A 20,816-nucleotide genomic window follows, 5' to 3' on the forward strand; every position below is an offset into this window, starting at 1 on the left:
AGTCCGCCACCTGTGTCTGGTACATGTACAGTCTGCCACCTGTGTCTGGTACATGTACAGTCTGCCACCTGTGTCTGGTACATGTACAGTCTGCCACCTGTGTCTGGTACATGTACAGTCTGCCACCAGTGTCTGGTACATGTACAGTCTGCCACCTCTGTTTGGTACATGTACAGTCTGCCACCTGTGTCTGGTGCATGTACAGTCTGCCACCTGTGTCTGGTACATGTACAGTCTGCCACCTGTGTCTGTTACATGTACAGTATCCTACCTGTCTCTGGTACATGTACAGTCTGCCACCTGTGTCTGGTACATGTACAGTCTGCCACCTGTGTCTGGTACATGTACTGTCCACCACCTGTGTCTAATACATGTACAGTCTGACACCTGTGTCTGGTACATGAGCAGTCTGCCACCTCTGTTTGGTACATGTACAGTCTGCCACCTGTGTCTGGTGCATGTACAGTCTGCCACCTGTGTCTGGTACATGTACAGTCTGCCACCTCTGTCTGGTACATGTACAGTCTTCCACCTGTGTCTGGTACATGTACAGTCTACCACCTATGTCTGGTACATGTATAGTCTGCCACCTGTGTCTGGTACATGAATAGTCTGCCACCTGAGACTGGTACATGTACAGTCTGCCACCTGTGTCTGGTACCTGCAAAATCTGCACATGTGTCTGGTACATGTACAGTCCGCCACCTGTGTCTGGTACATGTACATGTCTGCCACACGTGTCTGGTACATGTACAGTCTGCCACCTGTGTCTGGTACATGTACAGTCTGCCACCTGTGTCTGGTACATGTACAGTCTGCCACCTGTGTCTGGTACATGTACAGTCTGCCACCTGTGTCTGGTACATGTACAGTCTGCCACCTGTGTCTGGTACATGTACAGTCTGCCACCTGTGTCTGGTACATGTACAGTCTACCACCTGTGTCTGGTACATGTACAGTCTGCCACCTGTGTCTGGTACATGTACAGTGTGCTACCTGTGTCTGGTACATGAACAGTCTGCCACCTGTGTCTGGTACATGTACAGTCTGCCACCTGTGTCTGGGACATGTACAGTCTACCACCTGTGTCTGGTACATGTACAGTCCGCCACCTGTGTCTGGTACATGTACAGTGTGCTACCTGTGTCTGGTACTTGTAGAGTGTGCCACCTGTGTCTGTTACATGTATAGTCTGCCATCTGCGTCTGGTACATGTACAGTCTGCCTCCTGTGTCTGGTACATGTACAGTGTGCCTCCTATATCTGGAACATGTATAGTCTGCCACCTGTGTCTGGTACATGTATAGTCTGCCACCTGTGTCTGGTACATGTACAGTCTACCACCTGTGTCTGGTACATGTACAGTCTGCCACCTGTGTCTGGTACATGTACAGTGTGCCACCTGTGTCTGGTACATGTACAGTGTGCCACCTGTGTCTGGTACATGTACAGTCTTCCACGTGTGTCTGGTACATGTACAGACCGCATTCTGTGTCTGGTACATGTACAGTCTGCCACCTGCGTCTGGTACATATTCATTGTGCACCTGTGTCTGGTACATGTACAGTCTGCCTCCTGTGTCTGGTACATGAACAGTCTGCACCTGTGTCTGGTACATGTACAGTCTACAACCTGTGTTTGGTACATGCACAGTCTGCCACCTGAGTCTGGTACATGTATAGTCTGCCACCTGTGTCTGGTACATGTACAGTCTGGCACCTGTGTCTGGTGCATGTACAGCTTGCCACCTGTGTCTGGTACATGTACAGTCTGCCACCTGTGTCTGTTACATGTACAGTGTGCCACCTGTGTCTGGTACATGCACAGTGTGCTACCTGTGTCTGGTACATGAACAGTCTGCCACCTGTGTCTGGTACATGTACAGTCAGTCACCTGTGTCTGGTACATGTACAGTCTGCCACCTGTGTCTGGTACATGTACAGTCTGCCACTTGTGTCTGGTACATGTACAGTATGCCACCTGTGTCTGATACATGTACAGTCTGCCACCTGTGTCTGGTACATGTACAGTCTGCCACCTGTGTCTGATACATGTACAGCCTGCCACCTGTGTTTGGTACATGTACAGTCTGCCACCTGTGTCTGGTACATGTACAGTCTGCCACTAGTGTCTGGTACATGTACAGTCTGCCACCTGTGTCTGATACATGTACAGTCTGCCACCTGTGTCTGGTACATGTACAGTCTGCCACCTGTGTCTGGTACATGTACAGTCTGCCACCTGTGTCTGGTACATAAACAGTCTGCCACCTGTGTCTGGTACAAGTACAGCGTGCTACCTGTGTCTGGTACATGTACAGTCTGTCACCTGTGTCTGGCACATGCACAGTCTGCCACCTGTGTCCGGTACATGCACAGTGTGCCACCTATGTCTGGTACATTTACAGTGTGCTACCTGTGTCTGGGACATGTACAGTCTGCCACCTGTGTCTGGTACATGTACAGTACGCCGCCTGTGTCTGGTACATGTACAGTCTGCCACCTGTGTCTGGTACATGTACAGTCTGCCACCTGTGTCTGGTACATGTACAGTCTGCCACCTGTGTCTGGTACATGTACAGTCTGCCACCTGTGTCTGGTGCATGTACAGTCTGCCACCTGTGTCTGGTACATGTACAGCCTGCCGCCTGTGTCTGGTACATGTATAGTCTGCCACCTGTGTCTGGTACATGTATAGTCTGCCACCTGTGTCTGGTACATGTACAGTATGCCATCTGTGACTGGTACATGTACAGTCTGCCAATTGTGTCTGGTACATGTACAGTCTGCCACCTGTGTCTGGTACATGTACAGTCTGCCACCTGTGTTTGGTACATGTACAGAATGCTACCTGTGTCTGGTACATGTACAGTCTACCACCTGTGTCTGGTACATGTACAATCTCAAACCTGTGTCTGGTACATGTACAGTCTGCCACCTGTGTCTGGTACATGTACAGTCTGCCACCTGTGTCTGGTACATGTACAATCTCAAACCTGTGTCTGGTACATGTACAGTGTGCTATCTGTGTCTGGTGCATGAACAGTCTGCTACCTGTGTCTGGTACATGTACAGTCTGCCACCTGTGTCTGGTACATATACAGTCTGCCACCTGTGTCTGGTACATGTACAGCGTGCTACCTGTGTCTGGAACATGTACAGTCTGTCACCTGTGTCTGGTACATGTACAGTCTGCCACCTGTGTCTGGGACATGTACAGTCTACCACCTGTGTCTGATACATGTACAGTACGCCACCTGTGTCTGATACATGTATAGTCTGCCACCTGTGACTGGTATATGTACAGTCTGCCACCTGTGTCTGGTATATGTACAGTATGCCACCTGTGTCTGGTACATGTACAGTCTGCCACCTGTGTCTAGTACATGTTCAGTCTGCCACCTGTGTCTGGTACATGTACAGTCTGCCACCTGTGTCTGGTACATGTACAGTCTGCCACCTGTGTCTGGTACATGTACAGTCTGCCACCTGTGTCTGGTACATGTACAGTCCGCCACCTGTGTCTGGTACATGTACAGTCTGCCACCTGTGTCTGGCACATGTACAGTCTGCCACCTGTGTTTGGACATTTACAGCGTGCTACCTCTGTCTGGTACATGTAGAGTGTACCACCTGTGTCTGGTACATGTATAGTCTGCCATCTGCGTCTGGTACATGTACAGTGTGCCTCATGTGTCTGGCACATGTACAGTGTGCCACCTATGTCTGGTACATATATAGTCTGCCACCTGTGTCTGGTACATGTACAGTCTGCCACCTGTGTCTGGTACATGTACAGTCTGCCACCTGTGTCTGGTACATGTACAGTGTGCTACCTGTGTCTGGTACATGTACAGTCTGCCACCTGTGTCTGGTACATGTACAGTCTGCCACCTGTGTCTGGTACATGTACAGTCTGCCACCTGTGTCTGTTACATGTACAGTCTGTCACCTGTGCCTGGTACATATTCATTGTGCTACCTGCGTCTTGTACATGAAGAGTCTGCCACCTGTGTCTGGTACATGAACAGTGTGCTACCTATGTCTGGTACATGTACAGTCTGCCACCTGTGTCTGGTACATGTACAGTCTGCCACCTGTGTCTCGTACATGTACAGTCTGCCACCTGTGTCTGGTACATGTACAGTCTGCCACCTGTGTCTGGTACATGTACAGTCTGCCACCTGCGTCTGGTACATGTACAGTCTCCCTCCTGTGTCTGGTACATGTACAGTCTGCCACCTGTGTCTCGTACATGTACATTCCGCCATCTGTGTCTGGTACATGTACAGTCTGCCACCTGTATCTGGTACATATACAGTCTGCCACCTGTGTCTGGTATATGTACAGTGTGCTACCTCTGTCTGGTGCATGTACAGTCTGCCACCTGTGTCTGGTACATGTACAGTCTGCCACCTGTGTCTGGTACATGTACAGTCTGCCACCTGTGTCTGGTACATGTACAGTCTGCCACCTGTGTCTGGTACATGTTCATTGTGCTACCTGCGTCTGGTACATGAAGAGTCTGCCACCTGTGTCTGGTACATGAACAGTGTGCTACCTATGTCTGGTACATGTACAGTCTGCCACCTGTGTCTGGTACATGTACAGTCTGCCACCTGTTTCTCGTACATGTACAGTCTGCCACCTGTGTCTGGTATATGTACAGTCTGCCACCTCTGTCTGGTACATTTACAGTCTGCCACCTGTGTCTGGTACATGTACAGTCTGTCACCTGTGTCTGGTACATGTACAGTCTGCCACATGTGTCACAAGCTAGTCAGGTCCAGCTTACACCCATTCACACCCTCTCATGTATATATCTATTTTTGAAACTACACAATGTTTTAGCCTTCCTTTCCTTATTCCACCCCTCGCTCCCTCACTCCCATCCATCTGCTACCGCTCCCTCACTCCCATCCATGACCTACCTCTCCCTCACTCCCATCCATCACTTACCTCTCCCTCACTCCCATCCATCACCTACCTCTCCCTCACTCCCATCCATCACCTACCTCTCCCTCCCACTCCCAACAAACCTTCCACCATCACTTCATTGAAGTCAGGTAGACAAATTTACACTATTTAAAGTATGAGAGGGGGAGGGAGGAAGGAGAGGAGAGAAATGGAGAAAGAGAGAGAAGAAGAAAGGGGAAAAAGAAAGAGGGGAAGAAAGGGGAAAAAGAAGGAAGGGAAGAAAGGAGAGGAGAGAGTGGAGATATAGATAGATAGATAGATAGACAGATAGATTGATAGATAGATAGATAGATAGATAGAGATAGAGAGAGAGAGAGAGAGAGAGAGAGAGAGAGAGAGAGAGAGAGAGAAAGAGAGAGAGAGAGAGAGAGAGAATAAAAATCTGCTTACATTATCTTTTTCTTTGTATATTAAGTCGTTTCATCAAACTAGTGGACTAGGTCTGTTTTATTGGGTGTGTGTCCATGTCCGGTAGTCAGTCAATTAAGCGGACCACATCCACTTTCATATAACAAATTTCTTGCTAAAGTGCACACCCATTACCCTATTAATCTGTTCTATTGGGTCTTTACAGTAGTGTTAAGTTGTTTATTATCAAGAGCGCAGACAATCTAAAACTAATTAAAGTGTATAGTTGAAGTTCAGCTTATTTGAATGCAGCGTTATATAACATACAGAGTTTTAGCATTTTGTATAACATTTGAAATAGAATGAGAATTGTGTGAGGATTTAGTTATAATAAATATTATGGGAGAAGGGAGGCTGGAATATTGTGGTGAGAATAAGTGCAGGAAGATCAATGTTAATTTAGTTTCAATAAACAAGTTTTGATTGAAATATTGGAGAAATTTTCACCAGATTTAGATGCTCTTTGGCAATAATAATAATAATAATAATAATAATAATAATAATAATAATAATAATAATAGTAATAATACATAATTATTATTATTATTATTATTATTATTATTATTATTATTATTATTATTATTATTATTATTATGCACTGAAGTGAATGGAAGAAGTTATGACAAATGTTGACATGTATATGCAAGTTCAAAGTGGTTTACCTGGTCTGATACAGAAAACTGCAGACTTCTCATGAGTGGATCAGCCGAGAAGTTCTGATCATGAACAATATTTTTTATTTTGCCAAGCCTTTGTGATGGCGATGTGGCTGTTTTTCTGATGAAGTTTTTAGTTTCATCGTCACTGAGCTTCTTCATTACCTTTTGTCCCTTTGCAATTCTGCAACACTGAAATAGTTGCATTATGATTAATGGTAACAAGGCTTAAGTTGGGTATATGAACACATGTGCCACTATTAAGGTATTTCTTGCAGCTGTTTTGTTCATCAAGAGCTTTGTCAGTCCAATACATAAAATACAATATAGTAACACAAAGGATATTTAAAAAGAGTAAGGTGAGTTTTCCAGAAGGTTGAGTATTCTTATAAAGTTTCTAGTAGTGACGATTAAAGGTAAAAGAATTAATGCAACAATGCAATATAATGGATATTTTAATCATATGTTACTTGGCTGAAGAACAGGTAAGATGACACCAATATAATGTGACAAGACCCATGACCTGCTAGGTAACACCAACGCTTTTATATACATAAAAGAACATCAGGGCTAAAAAGGGCTAAAATCATTGCTCATAGGAAACTCAAATGCTAAGACGTAAATAACTCGTATACCTGTTCCCCAGCAAATGTATATTATCTAGACTGCATGGTTTGCCAAAAATACAATGTCCCTCTCAGGCTTGCAATGTCATAAATTGGGAATGCAACATAAACTAACATTTGTCAGACCCAAACAAGTTTTTAAACTTTATACATTCAGATGATTTTCTTAATGTTGTCAATCAAGACAATAGAGAGCTCAGCATTATCATCCGACTCCTTTAGCTGAGTAACAGCCAAGTTACACTAAATATAAAAAAATAATATTACTTATTACAGTAAAGTAGACCGCTGATTAACCCGCGATCTATTAACACATTTTCAACTTAACACGATTGAAAATTTCCAGCATTATTTTCTATGAGCACCGAGTATTTATCATTCAGCAGAGAGTAAATTTTCTGGAAGGCTTGTAACTGATAATTTCACTGTAACTATTCATTCCTGTGTGTGGAAAATTACATTTATCTCAATGTATCATTATGTACATATCAGTAAATGAACAAAGATAATTATTATTTATCAGTTAGACAAGTAGGAATTTGGGACACCTAGGTCGCAAAAAATGTCCCCCTTCGATACCTACAACTGTCATATCCACAAGTTGCTCTGGACCTATTAAATACAAATGAAAAATACATCACCAGGAATGCTGGTAAATATATAAATTTGTGGACTGTATATTAAATTAATAAAGAATTATATATATACACATTTATATAACAGAAGGAAAATATCGTAATATCACTCACCAATTTGACTGGAGATTAAAGTGTATCATACTCAGAAAACCTCACTGTCTAAATTTATGAAAAAAACACTGGCCAGAGTTAAACATATCAGACTTATCTGAAGTTCCTGAAGCTGTCTTGTCCAGTCGTCTGATATCTCAAGTTATGCAGGAATGCACATCCACTAATTTCGCCTCCTATTTGAGAGTGTCAGCCCAATTTTAACCTCTAGAGCACGAAAAATTCTTCCCATTATACACTACCGTTAGTGTCCAATTCAAACAAACTGGCGAGTGTCTTCTGCGCAGACGCAGGCTTTCTGTTTTCTATGACATAAATATTATTAAATACAGTATGGCCATCTATTTACATATAACTACTGTATTTCTGGAAAACATACACAGTATTTTCCACACTGCAGCCGGGCGGAGTTCGTTGCTAAACGACTCAAATTGCTCCTTCCTTTAGGAGATGATTCCAGCCGGTTCTGGCTTGAGTGGCTGTTCTCCTAGTAGGTCTTACTACGATTTCATTTTCCGGCATCACTTGGTCGGCATTATCTTCCATATCACTCGTGTCACTTTCCCTCAGATTTTCATTTACGTTTGATTGAACACCTAATTCCAAGGGAATCAATTTATTAATTGTGCGTAAACTTTCCTGGCCACGACACAACACTCTGACATTCCTGACAACACCTTGTGCATCTGGGTACAGTGTCAATACTTTGCCCAGAGGCCACAATGTTCGATGTTGTTCAGTGTCAATCAACACAATGTCACCTGGTTGAATGTTCTGTCGATTTACTGCCTCTGTCGCACCATGAAAGTGTTCACGTAGTGTAAGAAGATATTCCTTACGCCACACATTAGACCAATGATCAATTGCTTTATTTAACATTTTAAATTTATCACACAACACTGCCGCATCATTGTATTCTTCATCACTTTCTTCCAGATTATCTCTATAGACAGGGGCAGCTTCCAATTTCCTTCCACATATTAGGTGAGAAGATGTTAATACATCTGCATCAGGTGTATCACTCATGTACGAGAGAGGCCTATTATTTATACGATTTTCCGCCTCCACTAACACTGCATGGAATTCTTCCAAATTAATTATCTTCCGGTGTAGTACTTTACAGAGACACCTCTTCACTGTGCCTATCAGTCTTTCGTACAGCCCCCCCTGCCAAGGCGCTCTAGGAGTAATAAATTTCCAGGTACACCCTCGCTGGGATAACAGAGATTGAACATCATTACTATTATTTAATTCTATCAAGTGTTGAGCACCTGCTACAAAATCTCTTGCATTATCCGAAATCATCAACCTCGGACAGGATCTCCTAGCTGCAAATTTTCGAAACAGCTGTATAAACTGTTCTGCAGACAAGTCCTGTGCCACTTCTAAATGAACTGCCGAAGTAGCATTACAGGTGAACAAACAAACATACACTTTCAGTGGAACACCATTTGACGTACCTGTTAAAATTATTGGACCACTATAGTCTACACCTGTTACATCAAATGGTTTCACTAATTGTACACGCTCCTTTGGCAATGGTGGAGGACCTGGGTATATATAGGATCTGGCATCCACACGGAGACATGTTACACAAGATTTAATCACCCTTTTTACACTTTGCCGTCCTTGTGGAATCCAGAAAGTTTCCCTAATACAATTTAAGATATCTTGTACCCCACCATGCATTACATTTTTATGGGCATTTAGAACAATCAAATTTGTTAGATGACGAGTTTTGGGCAGTAAGATAGGGCGTTTAGCATAATCACACAATTCAGCGTTTTGTAACCTACCTCTGCACCTAATTATATTGTTCTCTAAATACAGCCCCAATTTCTCTATTATGGAACCTTTCATAATTTTTCTTTCCATCATCAATTTAATCTCATTTCCATAGATTTCCTCCTGTACCCTCTTTATCCAATATTAAAGAGGATGTGAAAACTTAAATGAAATATTCATGTTGTTTAGAGATTTAAACACCAACTTAGTTACATTGATTAATTTGGGTAAAGAAGAATATCTATTTATATCAATGGCTAAAGAAGGACAAACTATTGGAGCGGTGGTCACAGTAATTTCAACAGGAGCAATATACACCTTTTGTACAGGCCAGTTAGCTTTATTTACCAACCAACTCGGTCCTTTAAACCATGATACAACGTTTACAAATTTAGCATAAGGTAAACCTCGAGACAAGAAATCAGCTGGATTCTCCTCACCAGGTATATGATTAAATGTTAACATATGCTGACCCTAACTATTATACTTCTCTTGCATCTTATTAATTTCAGTGACTCTGCTTTGTACGTACACAATTTTACTGTTTCCATTACGAATCCATTGTAAGGATACCTCATTATCAGACCAAATTACAGTGTTGCTAATATTTATCTCCTGCAACTTATTTCTTATATAACTAGCTAATTTGACACCTACATAAATGGCTGTTAATTCCAACTGAGGCAAGGTACGTGATTTAATTGGAGACAATTTAGTCTTAGACATAACAAGAGAAATAACATTGAAGGTAAGCAACTGCTCCATATGCCAGTTTTGAAGCATCACAAAAAATGTGGAGTACATTTTTCCCATTTGGATTGGCCACCTGGCGTGGGAACTCCAACATTGGAATTTTTTCATAATCACCAATTAATTCATCCCACCTGTAAATGAATTCCTCAGGTAGAATTTCATCCCAAGCACATTTAAGTTTCCATGCTTCCTGAATTAATAATTTCCCTCTTATAGTAAGGGGTGACACTAAACCTAGTTGATCAAAACATTTGGAAACTTCAGCAAGCAAAACTCTCTTAGTTAATTTATTGGGCATACTGTAATTATTAGGTTTTAACATTAACAAATCTCTCTCAGTATCCCAAGTAATCCTAATACATTACTACATTTTGGCATTTCATCTCCAGGGAAATCTTTGCTTATTTTGTCCTTTAATTTGGACGAATTACTATTCCATTCCCTCAGAGGCATATTTGCACTTTGCATTATTTCATTAGCCTCTCCATAAGTCATTAACAGTTCCTCTTCAGTTGACGTCACACCCAGGAAATTGTCCACATAAAATTGTTTGCTCATTGCTTTACCCAATGGACTTCCCGTATGTTTAAGGTGTGCATTTATCTTCGCTTGAAGTAGGAACGGACTGGATGTAGCACCAAATAATACACTCCTAAAGCGAAAGGTTTTCAGAGGGCTAAGTAGGTCAATAGGATTCTCAGGCCATAAGAAGTGGGTACAATCCTGGTCAGCCTCTTGTAAACCCACTCTTAGGAAATCTTTACTTATGTCAGCCGTAAAGGCATAGTGCTTCACTCTGAAATTTAATAAGATATCTCCTAATTTTTCCATCAACGACGGACCTGTCATCAAACAGTCATTTAAACTAGGTACATTTTTGTTACTCCTGGCACTACAATTAAACACAATTCTCAGAGGAGTGGTCTTAGAATCCTTCTTCACTCCGTGATGTGACAAATAGTGACCATAAATTTTGGCTTGCTCAGGAGGTACCTCTTCTATAAAGTTATTAATTAACTGCTCAGCAATTATATCATTATAGGCAGTTAACAATTCTGGTGTCTTACTCAGTTCACGGAGCTGAGCCTTTAATTGTCCATATGCCATTCTGTAATTAGTGGGCATTTCTGGATGGTTCAGTCTCCACGGAAGTCGTACCCGGTATTGTCCAGATTCAAATTTTACATCTCTCAGGTATTGCTCCTGAGTAAAAGAATCGTCTGGACTTTCTTCATTTACATTTATTCCAATGCTGTCTAATTCCCACAATTTATGCACTGTCTCAACACCATCCTCTATGGAAGAATTATACTGGGGTAGATTTCATGAGTAAGAAACACAGTTATGGTATTTGTAGTTTCCTCTAGTCATGAATTATTATTACGAGGAATCCTACCATACGTTACATGGCCTCCTGCAGTCTTCAAAAGAGTGACACCACATTTCTTTACCATACCCTTTACAAAGGAGGCATAATAGTCACTACCTATCAAAATATTGATTGGGCCTACAGAATCATCACTTTCCCCAGAAGGTGCTAAATTTACATTGTGTGAAAGTCTTTCTGTAGCTTTACTAAGCCCTACCGTAGTTATTTTCTCTGGAAGTCTATCTACAATTACTGCACTAACACGTTTTTTTCTAATTGCCCAACCTGACAGTTACATAAACAGTGTCATACAATTGAGACCTTTTATCCGAGAGAAAACCAGATAATTTTAAAGTTGTGGGATCTCCCATCTGTACTTTCATACCATCAAGACATTTACGTTTTATGAAAGTACGCTGGGATCCTTGGTCCAATAATGCCTTTTATCATCAATTTTTACCTGTAACACAGGTAAGGCTACTTCAGCAAAACCATCATTATTAACATTAGCAGCAATTTTTACATTAGCTACTGCTGTGTCAGGATTGTCAACATTATCATTATTATCAACATTATCATATAGACCTTTACACATGAATATATGGTGTCTTCCTTTGTGACATTGATAACAGTTGTTTAATTTGGCATGACAATCCTTTACATTGTGATTACCTAAACACCTGATACATCTGTCAAGTTCCTCCAATCTTTCAACTTTACCATTCCATGAATTGTATGCATTGAAATTCTTAGAAAACTGAGTACCCTTGCAGAAGAGACAATCTCTTTTCTTTGACTGGTTTCTTATTGACTGGGCTACCCTTAGGAGGGTACTTGTTCTTCTTACCTTGTGGAGAATCATTATTTCTGATTCCTGCTACTTGATATGCACCTATGCAACTCTTTTTAGGAAATGAATTTTGATTATTACTATTGGGATAATTTTTCCCCTTGTGAAACTTGACAGATACCTCAGAGTTATTATGTGTTGCATATTTAAAATGAGTTAGTTGGCTGGTCTGCAACTGAGCAATTAATTTTTGTAGACCTAGTCTTATTTCCTCCAGACCAAAATAACCTTTGTGATACTTATTCGAGAGCCATTGAAGTGTTTTACAGCTTAATTTATTCTGTACAATGGCACTCAATAACCAGTCTGATTCCTTCAGATTACATTTATTACTTAAAGTTTTGAGAGTGCTCTCCAGTTTAACTCTAAACTGTTGTAAACCTTTGTAAGTGTGATCTGGAGATTTTAAATTAACAATGATATTCACTAGATCCAACCTACTTTGTTCTATATTACCATAAGTGACCTTCAACAAGTCAACTGCTTCCTTGTAAGAGTCATCTACATTGGGAATGGCTTGTATGAGTATGTGAGCATCTCCTCTTACCTGTCCTTTTAGGTAAAATAATTTAGTTACACAGGCTAGGTCACTCCTGTCATGCACAGATGCTTTAAAAATTGACCAAAATTCCTTCCAGTTTTCTCCAGGAATAAACACAGGTAAACATAATTCTGGGAGTTTTGGCAAAGACATATTATTTGTTGGAGCAGACTGATTAACTGCCTGGTTTACACATTTTAATTTATTCAAGGCCTGACTTTTACAAGAAAGAATCTTTTCCTCCAATTCATAATACTGATTAATCATGAGATCTACTTCAGTCTCATCTACACAGTTTACTAATAAATCTCCTTCATATTTGTTGCAATATAATTTGTATGAATCATATCTATTCCCCAAAGCATCTAAATACAATTTTAAATCATCAGTATTCAGAGTTTCTTGATTCATTAATTCCAAACATTTATTATATTCCTTGGTTACATGACCCTTTCTAGCTTGCAGTGATGCTTTCTTTGCTCTATATTCCATATATTTGTCTTCTATATTAATTTCCTCACTTTCAGCCATGATGTAATGTATTAAATTCAACTCAATTAATAACACTGATTACAACTCACAACACTGATAGAACTTACCTGTGAATAAATCCTAGCTACTTGAGCTTAGCAATTATATATAAAAAATTGTAATATAAATTTTAAATGTACATGAGATTAGCAATTACACATACACTGATATAAATCTTGGCCAGAATTGGTTTATCAAAATTAATATTGTACAAATACATTAATATAAATCCTAGCCACTTTGGCTTTGCATATTTAATATTATACACATTAATATAATTAGCTACACTTGGCTTATCAATTACACATACACTTATACACATATAATCTTTAGCTACACTTGACTTGACTTATCCAAATTAATATTATACAAATTGTAAACTTAGCCAGACTTGACTTATCAAAATTAATATTGTAATTTGTGAATTTAACATCCACCTCCTTCTGTCATTTCACATGTAATTATTAAGTAATTAACTAATTAATGACTTCACTAATTACCTCCGGCTCAAAAAGGACCAACGGGCAAATTAAATGTGGAAAATTGCATTTAGCTGAATGCAACTCATTATGTACATAACAGTAAATGATAACAAAGACAATTATTATTTATCAGTTAGATAAGTAGGAATTTGGTACACCTAGGTCACAAAAATGTCCCCCTTCGATAACTACAACTGTCATATCCACAAGTTGCTCTGGATCTATTAATTACAAATGAAAAATACATCACCAGGAATGCTGGTAAATATATAAATTTGTGGACTGTATATTAAATTAATAAAGAATTATATATATACACATTTATATAACAGAAGGAAAATATCGTAATATCACTCACCAATTTGACTGGAGATTAAAGTGTATCATACTCAGAAAACCTCACTGTCTAAATTTATGAAAATAACACTGGCCAGAGTTAAACATAACAGACTTATCTGATGTTCCTGAAGCTGTCTTGTCCAGTCGTCTGATATCTCAAGTTATGCAGGAATGCACATCCACTAATTTCGCCTCCTATTTGAGAGTGTCAGCCCAATTTTAACCTCTAGAGCACGAAAAATTCTTCCCATTATACACTACCGTTAGTGTCCAATTCAAACAAAATGGCGAGTGTCTTCTGCGCAGACGCAGGCTTTCCGTTTTCTATGACATAAATATTATTAAATACAGTATGGCCATCTATTTACGTATAACTACTGTATTTCTGGAAAATATATACAGTATTTTCCACACTGTGTATATAACAGTCCTTTACTTACCCTGGGAATATTTATACAAATGTTGAATACGATAGTGATTAACAATAGTGTGAAAAGTCTACTAATTCAATGAGAAAGTGAAGGATGATGTTGTGGCACTACCATCATAAATGTTTTGAAGCTCATAGACCACCACAGAAAACACCACTTTATACAGTATATATACTGTTCAGTTGTATGTTGATAGTAGCAGAGGTCTTGCTAATTTGCATAAAATAGTATTTTAATGCATGAAATGACTGTTTATTTTGTAACATTAATAATTTGATATAACTATCATCTGTCACAAAGGAGGGTGACGCAAAGAAAAGAAGAAATATTTTCAATCATGCCAGCACCGTCTTGCAGGAGTCACACCGACACCGTCTTGCAGGAGTCACACCGACACCGTCTTGCAGGAGTCACACCGACACCGTCTTGCAGGAGTCACACAGACATTACAGCTCAGATGACGCTACAGGCACAGCACCTCCATGATGCATGTCTAGCTAACCAGTTTCCCTGAATTCCTTTATAAATGTTTCTTTCCTTCCACTCCTCTGTATGTTATCGTAAAAGCCACTCGATCGAACTCATAGTCCTGAACATTGTAAAGCTGAAGCATGAGAATGAAGTCTTTTATAGTGCCCGAGTGAAATACGAAGAATGGAGATTACATCACAGTAGAAGAAAGAACATAAGAAGTGAGGAACACTGCCACAAGTCTCCTGAGTCTTGGTAGGAAGGCGTTCAAATTCATCTTTATTTTCACTCACAAAAAGTGGTTGGGAAATTAAGCTGTAGATGTCCTCTATACCAAGATAGTTTTGTGATTCAATGCCTCACCTCTAGCACTATATAAAGCTCTATTCATATGCTTCAGCTTTACTTTATTCAAGGCTAACGAGCTTAATACATCTATCTCTAAGCTGAGGTACTGACTACCTCTAACTATTACTTCAAGGTTGATGGACTGATAAAATTTTATTTACCTCTCCACTGTTTGTGCTGTCTCCACATTTCCCACCTCTGTACCAGAGTAATGAAGTTTACTCTGTATACAAAGTATTTATAATAAATATACCTAATTGTTGCACATGTGTCTTATCTACTTCTTGGTGTTGCATACCATTATAGATCAAATTTCATCATATGCATTACACAATGATTTATAGGATTTTTTTAATAATATTAAAATTCAGTACTGCCAAGAAAGGAAAACTTACTTCAATTGGTAAGTAGATATTCTTGTGAACTGGTCCAGCATGTAGACAGTTTAGGTGTGGGTACTTTAGCCTTATCCTGTAATTCTCATAAAAATATTTCTGAACAGTACAATCAATATTTTCTTGACCTTTACGTAGTGGAAAAGTCTGCTTATCTGCCCCAAGTTCAGTGACACCAACTACAGTGTATTTTCGAGGAGTGTGAGTCACTTGTATCTGAAAACAAATTTAATATTGTATTAATTAGGTTGAATAAATAATAACTGTAAAACGCAAGAATATTTATAATTTTATTAAACACACTGGCCATCTCTCCTTGAGGCAGGATGATCCAAAAAAGAGAAAACACTTTCATCATCATTCACCCTATTACCGTCTTACCAGAGGCACACCAACATTACACCTCAGATGCCCTTCCAAACTGCAACATTCATACTCCTCCTTCAGAGTGCTGGCACTCTACTCACCATCACCAGGACTTAAGTCTTGCTAACTGATATTGTTGAATCCCTTCATAAACGTTATCTTGCTCACACTTCAACAGCATGTCAGCTGATAAAAGCCAGTTACCTCTGTTCACTCCTGTCACACACACACACACACCTGTTATATATCCAAGCCCCTCACATACAAAACCTCCTTTAGCCCCTCCTATGATATGTAACATAGATTAGAAATGAAAAATGTGGTATGAACATTCAGTTTGAGAAAATGTATAAATCAGTTTTATGTTTTGGAAATTATAACTTAAATTTGGTGGGTAAATTGTATTAATATTTTTAGTTGATGTATGATTTAAACTTGCCAACCTTCCGGACCACAACTGGACTTTTCTCAGGTTCATATAAAATTTCTTCTCAGAAAGAAGCACCATCCCTTCCTTTAACGGCAAGTCGGGAGATCGCGGGTTCTAACCCTGCCCATGGTATGGGATGTTATCCACGTAGCGTCATCCACCCCCATATCGGGAAAACATAAACATGCGAGGGTAATAGAGAAAAATGAATGCGGAACTACGAAGAACAGCGGAAACACGACCAACCCAGAAGTCCTCATCATCACCATCGGATGTTTTGCAGCAACTATGGAAAACAAAGGGGGTATCTCCATCAGAGGTACACCTGTTGCCATCAGAAACCCAAACAAGATCCTGGGATATGAGATAGATTACTCCACTCCACATCTCACATCTCTAAAAAGGTGAACTTAGCTAAAGCCCGCCTCAGCCAACTATACAGGTTTAATCAAGCTCCTTCCAGCATCAAGAAACACCTGTATAAGATGACCTATGCTTGAACATCCTTGTGTACCCATGTCAGTAACAACGAAATCTGACATGCTACAGCTACAATGAGCCCAGAATAGAGCACTTCACTTTTTCACAGGCAACAAGAGAGACAGAATCAGGATGGAAGATCTACATATCCAACAGGAGATAGATGCACTAAATGTCTGCATAGATAAACTGAAGAAGAAACAACTATATGACATGTAAGAACTCTATATATCAGACAGAGAAACCCCTCCCCAATCAACAAACACCACTGACTACATCATTAACACACCTCCCCACAGAACCCAAAGAAGAGTGCGACGCTTCATCCACAATGATAATTCTCAGAGACCAGTGATCCTGAGTGACCTCACAGAAGATACAGAAGAATGGGTACCACCAGAACCTTTATATGTCCAATTAGGATAAAAACAACCTAATTTATGGGGACTTTATTTTTAACTAATTAACATTTACACATAACCATGTAACATCTGCAAACCTACTACAGCAGGACACCACCTCGAAAGCAGCTAAGCCGACCAGTATCTCCAGGAGGGGCGAGCCTTTTTTCAGTGATCAAGACATTAAAACTGAAAAATTATGGAAAAAAAAAATTCTTACTGAAAAATAGTGCAAAATTCTGGCAACATTTTGATGTTATCAGCTTGTTTCTATCATATTTCAAAGTATTTTTAATTAAATGTATTTTTTTTGTTCTTGCTGTCAGCAAAAATACATGTTAGCAATTAGCAGGGGTTTTTTCCCTCCAAAAATTACGATTTTTATGAATATTTCACTCTAAATACTCTACATGGCAACTTCTGTGCTGGCTAGAATGTGGAGCACAGTGAATCCCTTAGTAGTCTGGTGGCTGTTAAGAAGGTTAGAAAGGTGAGGTATGCTCAGAGTTGACGTGCCACTTTCCTAGTTTCACATAAAAAAATTCAGTAATAAGTTATTGACATTGTAATCTCTCTCCTGTGATAAGTATTCATTGGATTATTATGATTTTTGCAGACGATATTGAGGAATGATGCTCTACAAACACTCAGCAAGGATTTGCGATATCATGAACAGCTTTTTGTTATTGATTTTTTCCTCCTCAAAAAAAAAAACTACAACTTTTTTTATGGAATCTACTGGTATTATTGCTAAACTGTAGTGAGTCGTTAATAATCTAGACTTTATCTTTCATCTGAGGTTAACTAGAGCATTGTACATTTTCAGAATTTAGTAGAACAAGGAAAGTTATAGAACCCATGAAATTGTGCATAATTTATTTTTCTACCTAACTTAAAGGATAATAGTCAAAACAAACATAGTCTATATATTTTTTATGCTGCTTAATCCACTGTCAAATTCTCATTGAAATTGGAACAAAAAACAAAAAAAAATGAATGGTGATTCCACTCACCCCTCCCTCAAGCGCCCTGCTACCATCATTTCCAACCTACTCCCTGCAACCTTAAAAAAACGCAATTGCAAAAACATACCCCCTGCCAACTTAGAGTCATGCAGTTATAACTATGTGAAGCTGATGGGTAGAGTGTTATACCATATTCAGTGAATTAGTGAATAATGCAACACACACGCACACTTGTATTAAAATGCACCAAAGTGGTAAGGCCACTTGCCTTTATTAACCCCCCCTCCACTACCACCACCCACCCTTTTCCCATATTTCCATTATTACCCATCCTTCTTCCTTCCCCATCTTACCAAAGCTCTGGTCATAGTTCAAGTTCGACTGGGGCCTCAGTATTTCACTCATTTGTAAAGGACCTGCCTAGTATGGGCCAACAGGCCTGCTGCAGTAATCCTCCTTTCTTATGTTATGTTCTTATTTATCTGCTGTCATCTGGTTAGTTTACATATATTTTTTTTTCTGGCCCAGTTTCAATGCAAGTTTATCCTGTGATTTAAAAAGCAGTTTGCATCCTACACACTTGTCTGTATTGACTTCATTTTACAAAATTGCAAGATACTGCAAAATTGTATTTATCATAAAACCCTCGCTGACCTACAAAATTGGTAAGATGTACAATGTTGTAGTCAACATCAGATGAAAGATTAATATTATTATAATAAAAAAGAAGCGCTATCAGATGAAAGATAAAGAGTTAGGTTATCTAAATTTCAAATTTTTTTGCGAGAAATGTCAATAGATTGCATTATAAAAAAAATTGAAATTTGTGTTTTTTTTTTTAAGGAGTTTTTTGGGAGAATAAGATTCAATAAAAATAAAATGGTAAAACATTTTGCAAATCAACCCTGAATTTTAATAGAACCATCATTCATCAATAATGTTTGAAAAAATCATGACACTCCTATTAGCACTCCTCGCAAAAACTGAAAACAAATGTCAATAACTTATACACAAATAACCTGCACATAAAAGAGAGAAGCTTACGACGACGTTTCGGTCCGACTTGGACCATTGACAAAGTCACATCTTGTCGGTATTATATACCATTCTTGTACTACTACTACCACCACCTCTTCCTGCCTATACATAGCCGTCCTGCTCCACTTCTGGTTAGTGTGACTTTGTCAATGTTCCAAGTCGGGCCGAAACGTCGTCGTAAGCTTCTCTCTTTTATGTGCGGGTTATTTGTGTATCGTTCCAGTCACGGTATTGTGCCTTTTTTTTCCCCCAATAACTTATTCCTGAGTTATTCATATTTCTGTTTCTATAAAACCCTATGGATATGGCTCGCTAAATCTGAGCATGCTACTTACCCCAACCCTTGCTGACAGCCCAGAGGCAACTGACCAGCCACTACGTGCTCTTCACTTTAGTCCTCACAGAAGTTGCCATGTTGAGTATTTAGAATGAAACAATCATAACAATGGTAATTTTTGGAGTAAAAAAAAATAATTGCCAACATGTCCTTTGGTGACAGCAAAAACAAAAATTACGTTTTTGAAAAAAAACATACTTAGAAATATGATGGAAACAAGCTGATTGCATCAACATGTTGCCAGAATTATCCACTATTTTTTGGTAAGAAAACATTATTTTCCATAATTTTTCAACTTCAGTTTTAAAATCTCTCATAACAAAATTCCTTGGCCCCTTGCTGGATGTGGTTTTTGCCCTAGATATGGTACAAGAAAAGAAATATTTTTTGTTTTTTTTCTATTTCGTTTATTGTTTAAGTTCATCGTGTGTTTCTTGGCTCCTCTATGATTCCTTAATTTTAAGTTGAATATTTGCTATTTCTCTGGCCACTGCCTCCTTCCGTATTCCAGACAGACTGGCCTCATTCAGCAGCTCTGTCATTTTATGTCTTCGCCTGTAGAGGGAGCGCCTTTCACTCTCTCGTTTACATCTTTTCTTTTTTCTTAGAGGAATATGCCTGGAGCATACCTCAAGCATCACAGAATGATTTTTTCTCTTCAAAGGTCCACATCCGTATTGTTTAGAATATCTTCCCAGCTTGTTTCATTTAGGACATGGTTAACTTGATCCCACTATATGTTTCTGTTACTGAACCTGGATTTGGTGAAGGCATCCTTATAACTGATCTCAGTCTGCTGGTCAGACGCCCTGTGAATACATGTCTATACTTTGAGTTTTAATAGCTCATGTGTGTGTGAAATTTTCATCTAAGCTGCATTCCTCCATTTTATGTGTGCCACATTCCTCCATTTTATGTGTGCCACATTCCTCCATTTTATGAGTGTAAAGTTAAAATCGCTCAACTCCAAAATATCTGAGGTTGGGATTGGAAGTTTTTCCAGAAAGTAGTCAATTTTCAAAAGCTGTTCCTTGAATTATTGGAAATTTGCATCCGGTGGCTTGTATGCAACCACAATGACAAGATTTT

At 39.3% G+C, this 20,816-nt stretch overlaps 1 protein-coding gene across 1 annotated transcript in view; it reads right to left on the minus strand.

Annotated features, from left to right (window-relative positions):
* Positions 1–20,816, minus strand: part of LOC128700094 (protein argonaute-2) — a 163,840-nt gene that overhangs the window by 137,958 nt on the left and 5,066 nt on the right. The window contains exons 2-3 of the mRNA XM_070086882.1: positions 15,711–15,926; positions 6,047–6,232 (exon numbers count right to left, since the gene is read on the minus strand). Of these exons, the coding sequence (XP_069942983.1) occupies positions 6,047–6,232; positions 15,711–15,926 (402 nt within the window). The remainder of the gene's footprint in view (positions 1–6,046; positions 6,233–15,710; positions 15,927–20,816) is intronic.

The sequence above is a fragment of the Cherax quadricarinatus genome, chromosome 20 (assembly GCF_038502225.1).
Source record: "Cherax quadricarinatus isolate ZL_2023a chromosome 20, ASM3850222v1, whole genome shotgun sequence".
NCBI classification, from domain to species: Eukaryota; Metazoa; Arthropoda; class Malacostraca; order Decapoda; family Parastacidae; genus Cherax; species Cherax quadricarinatus.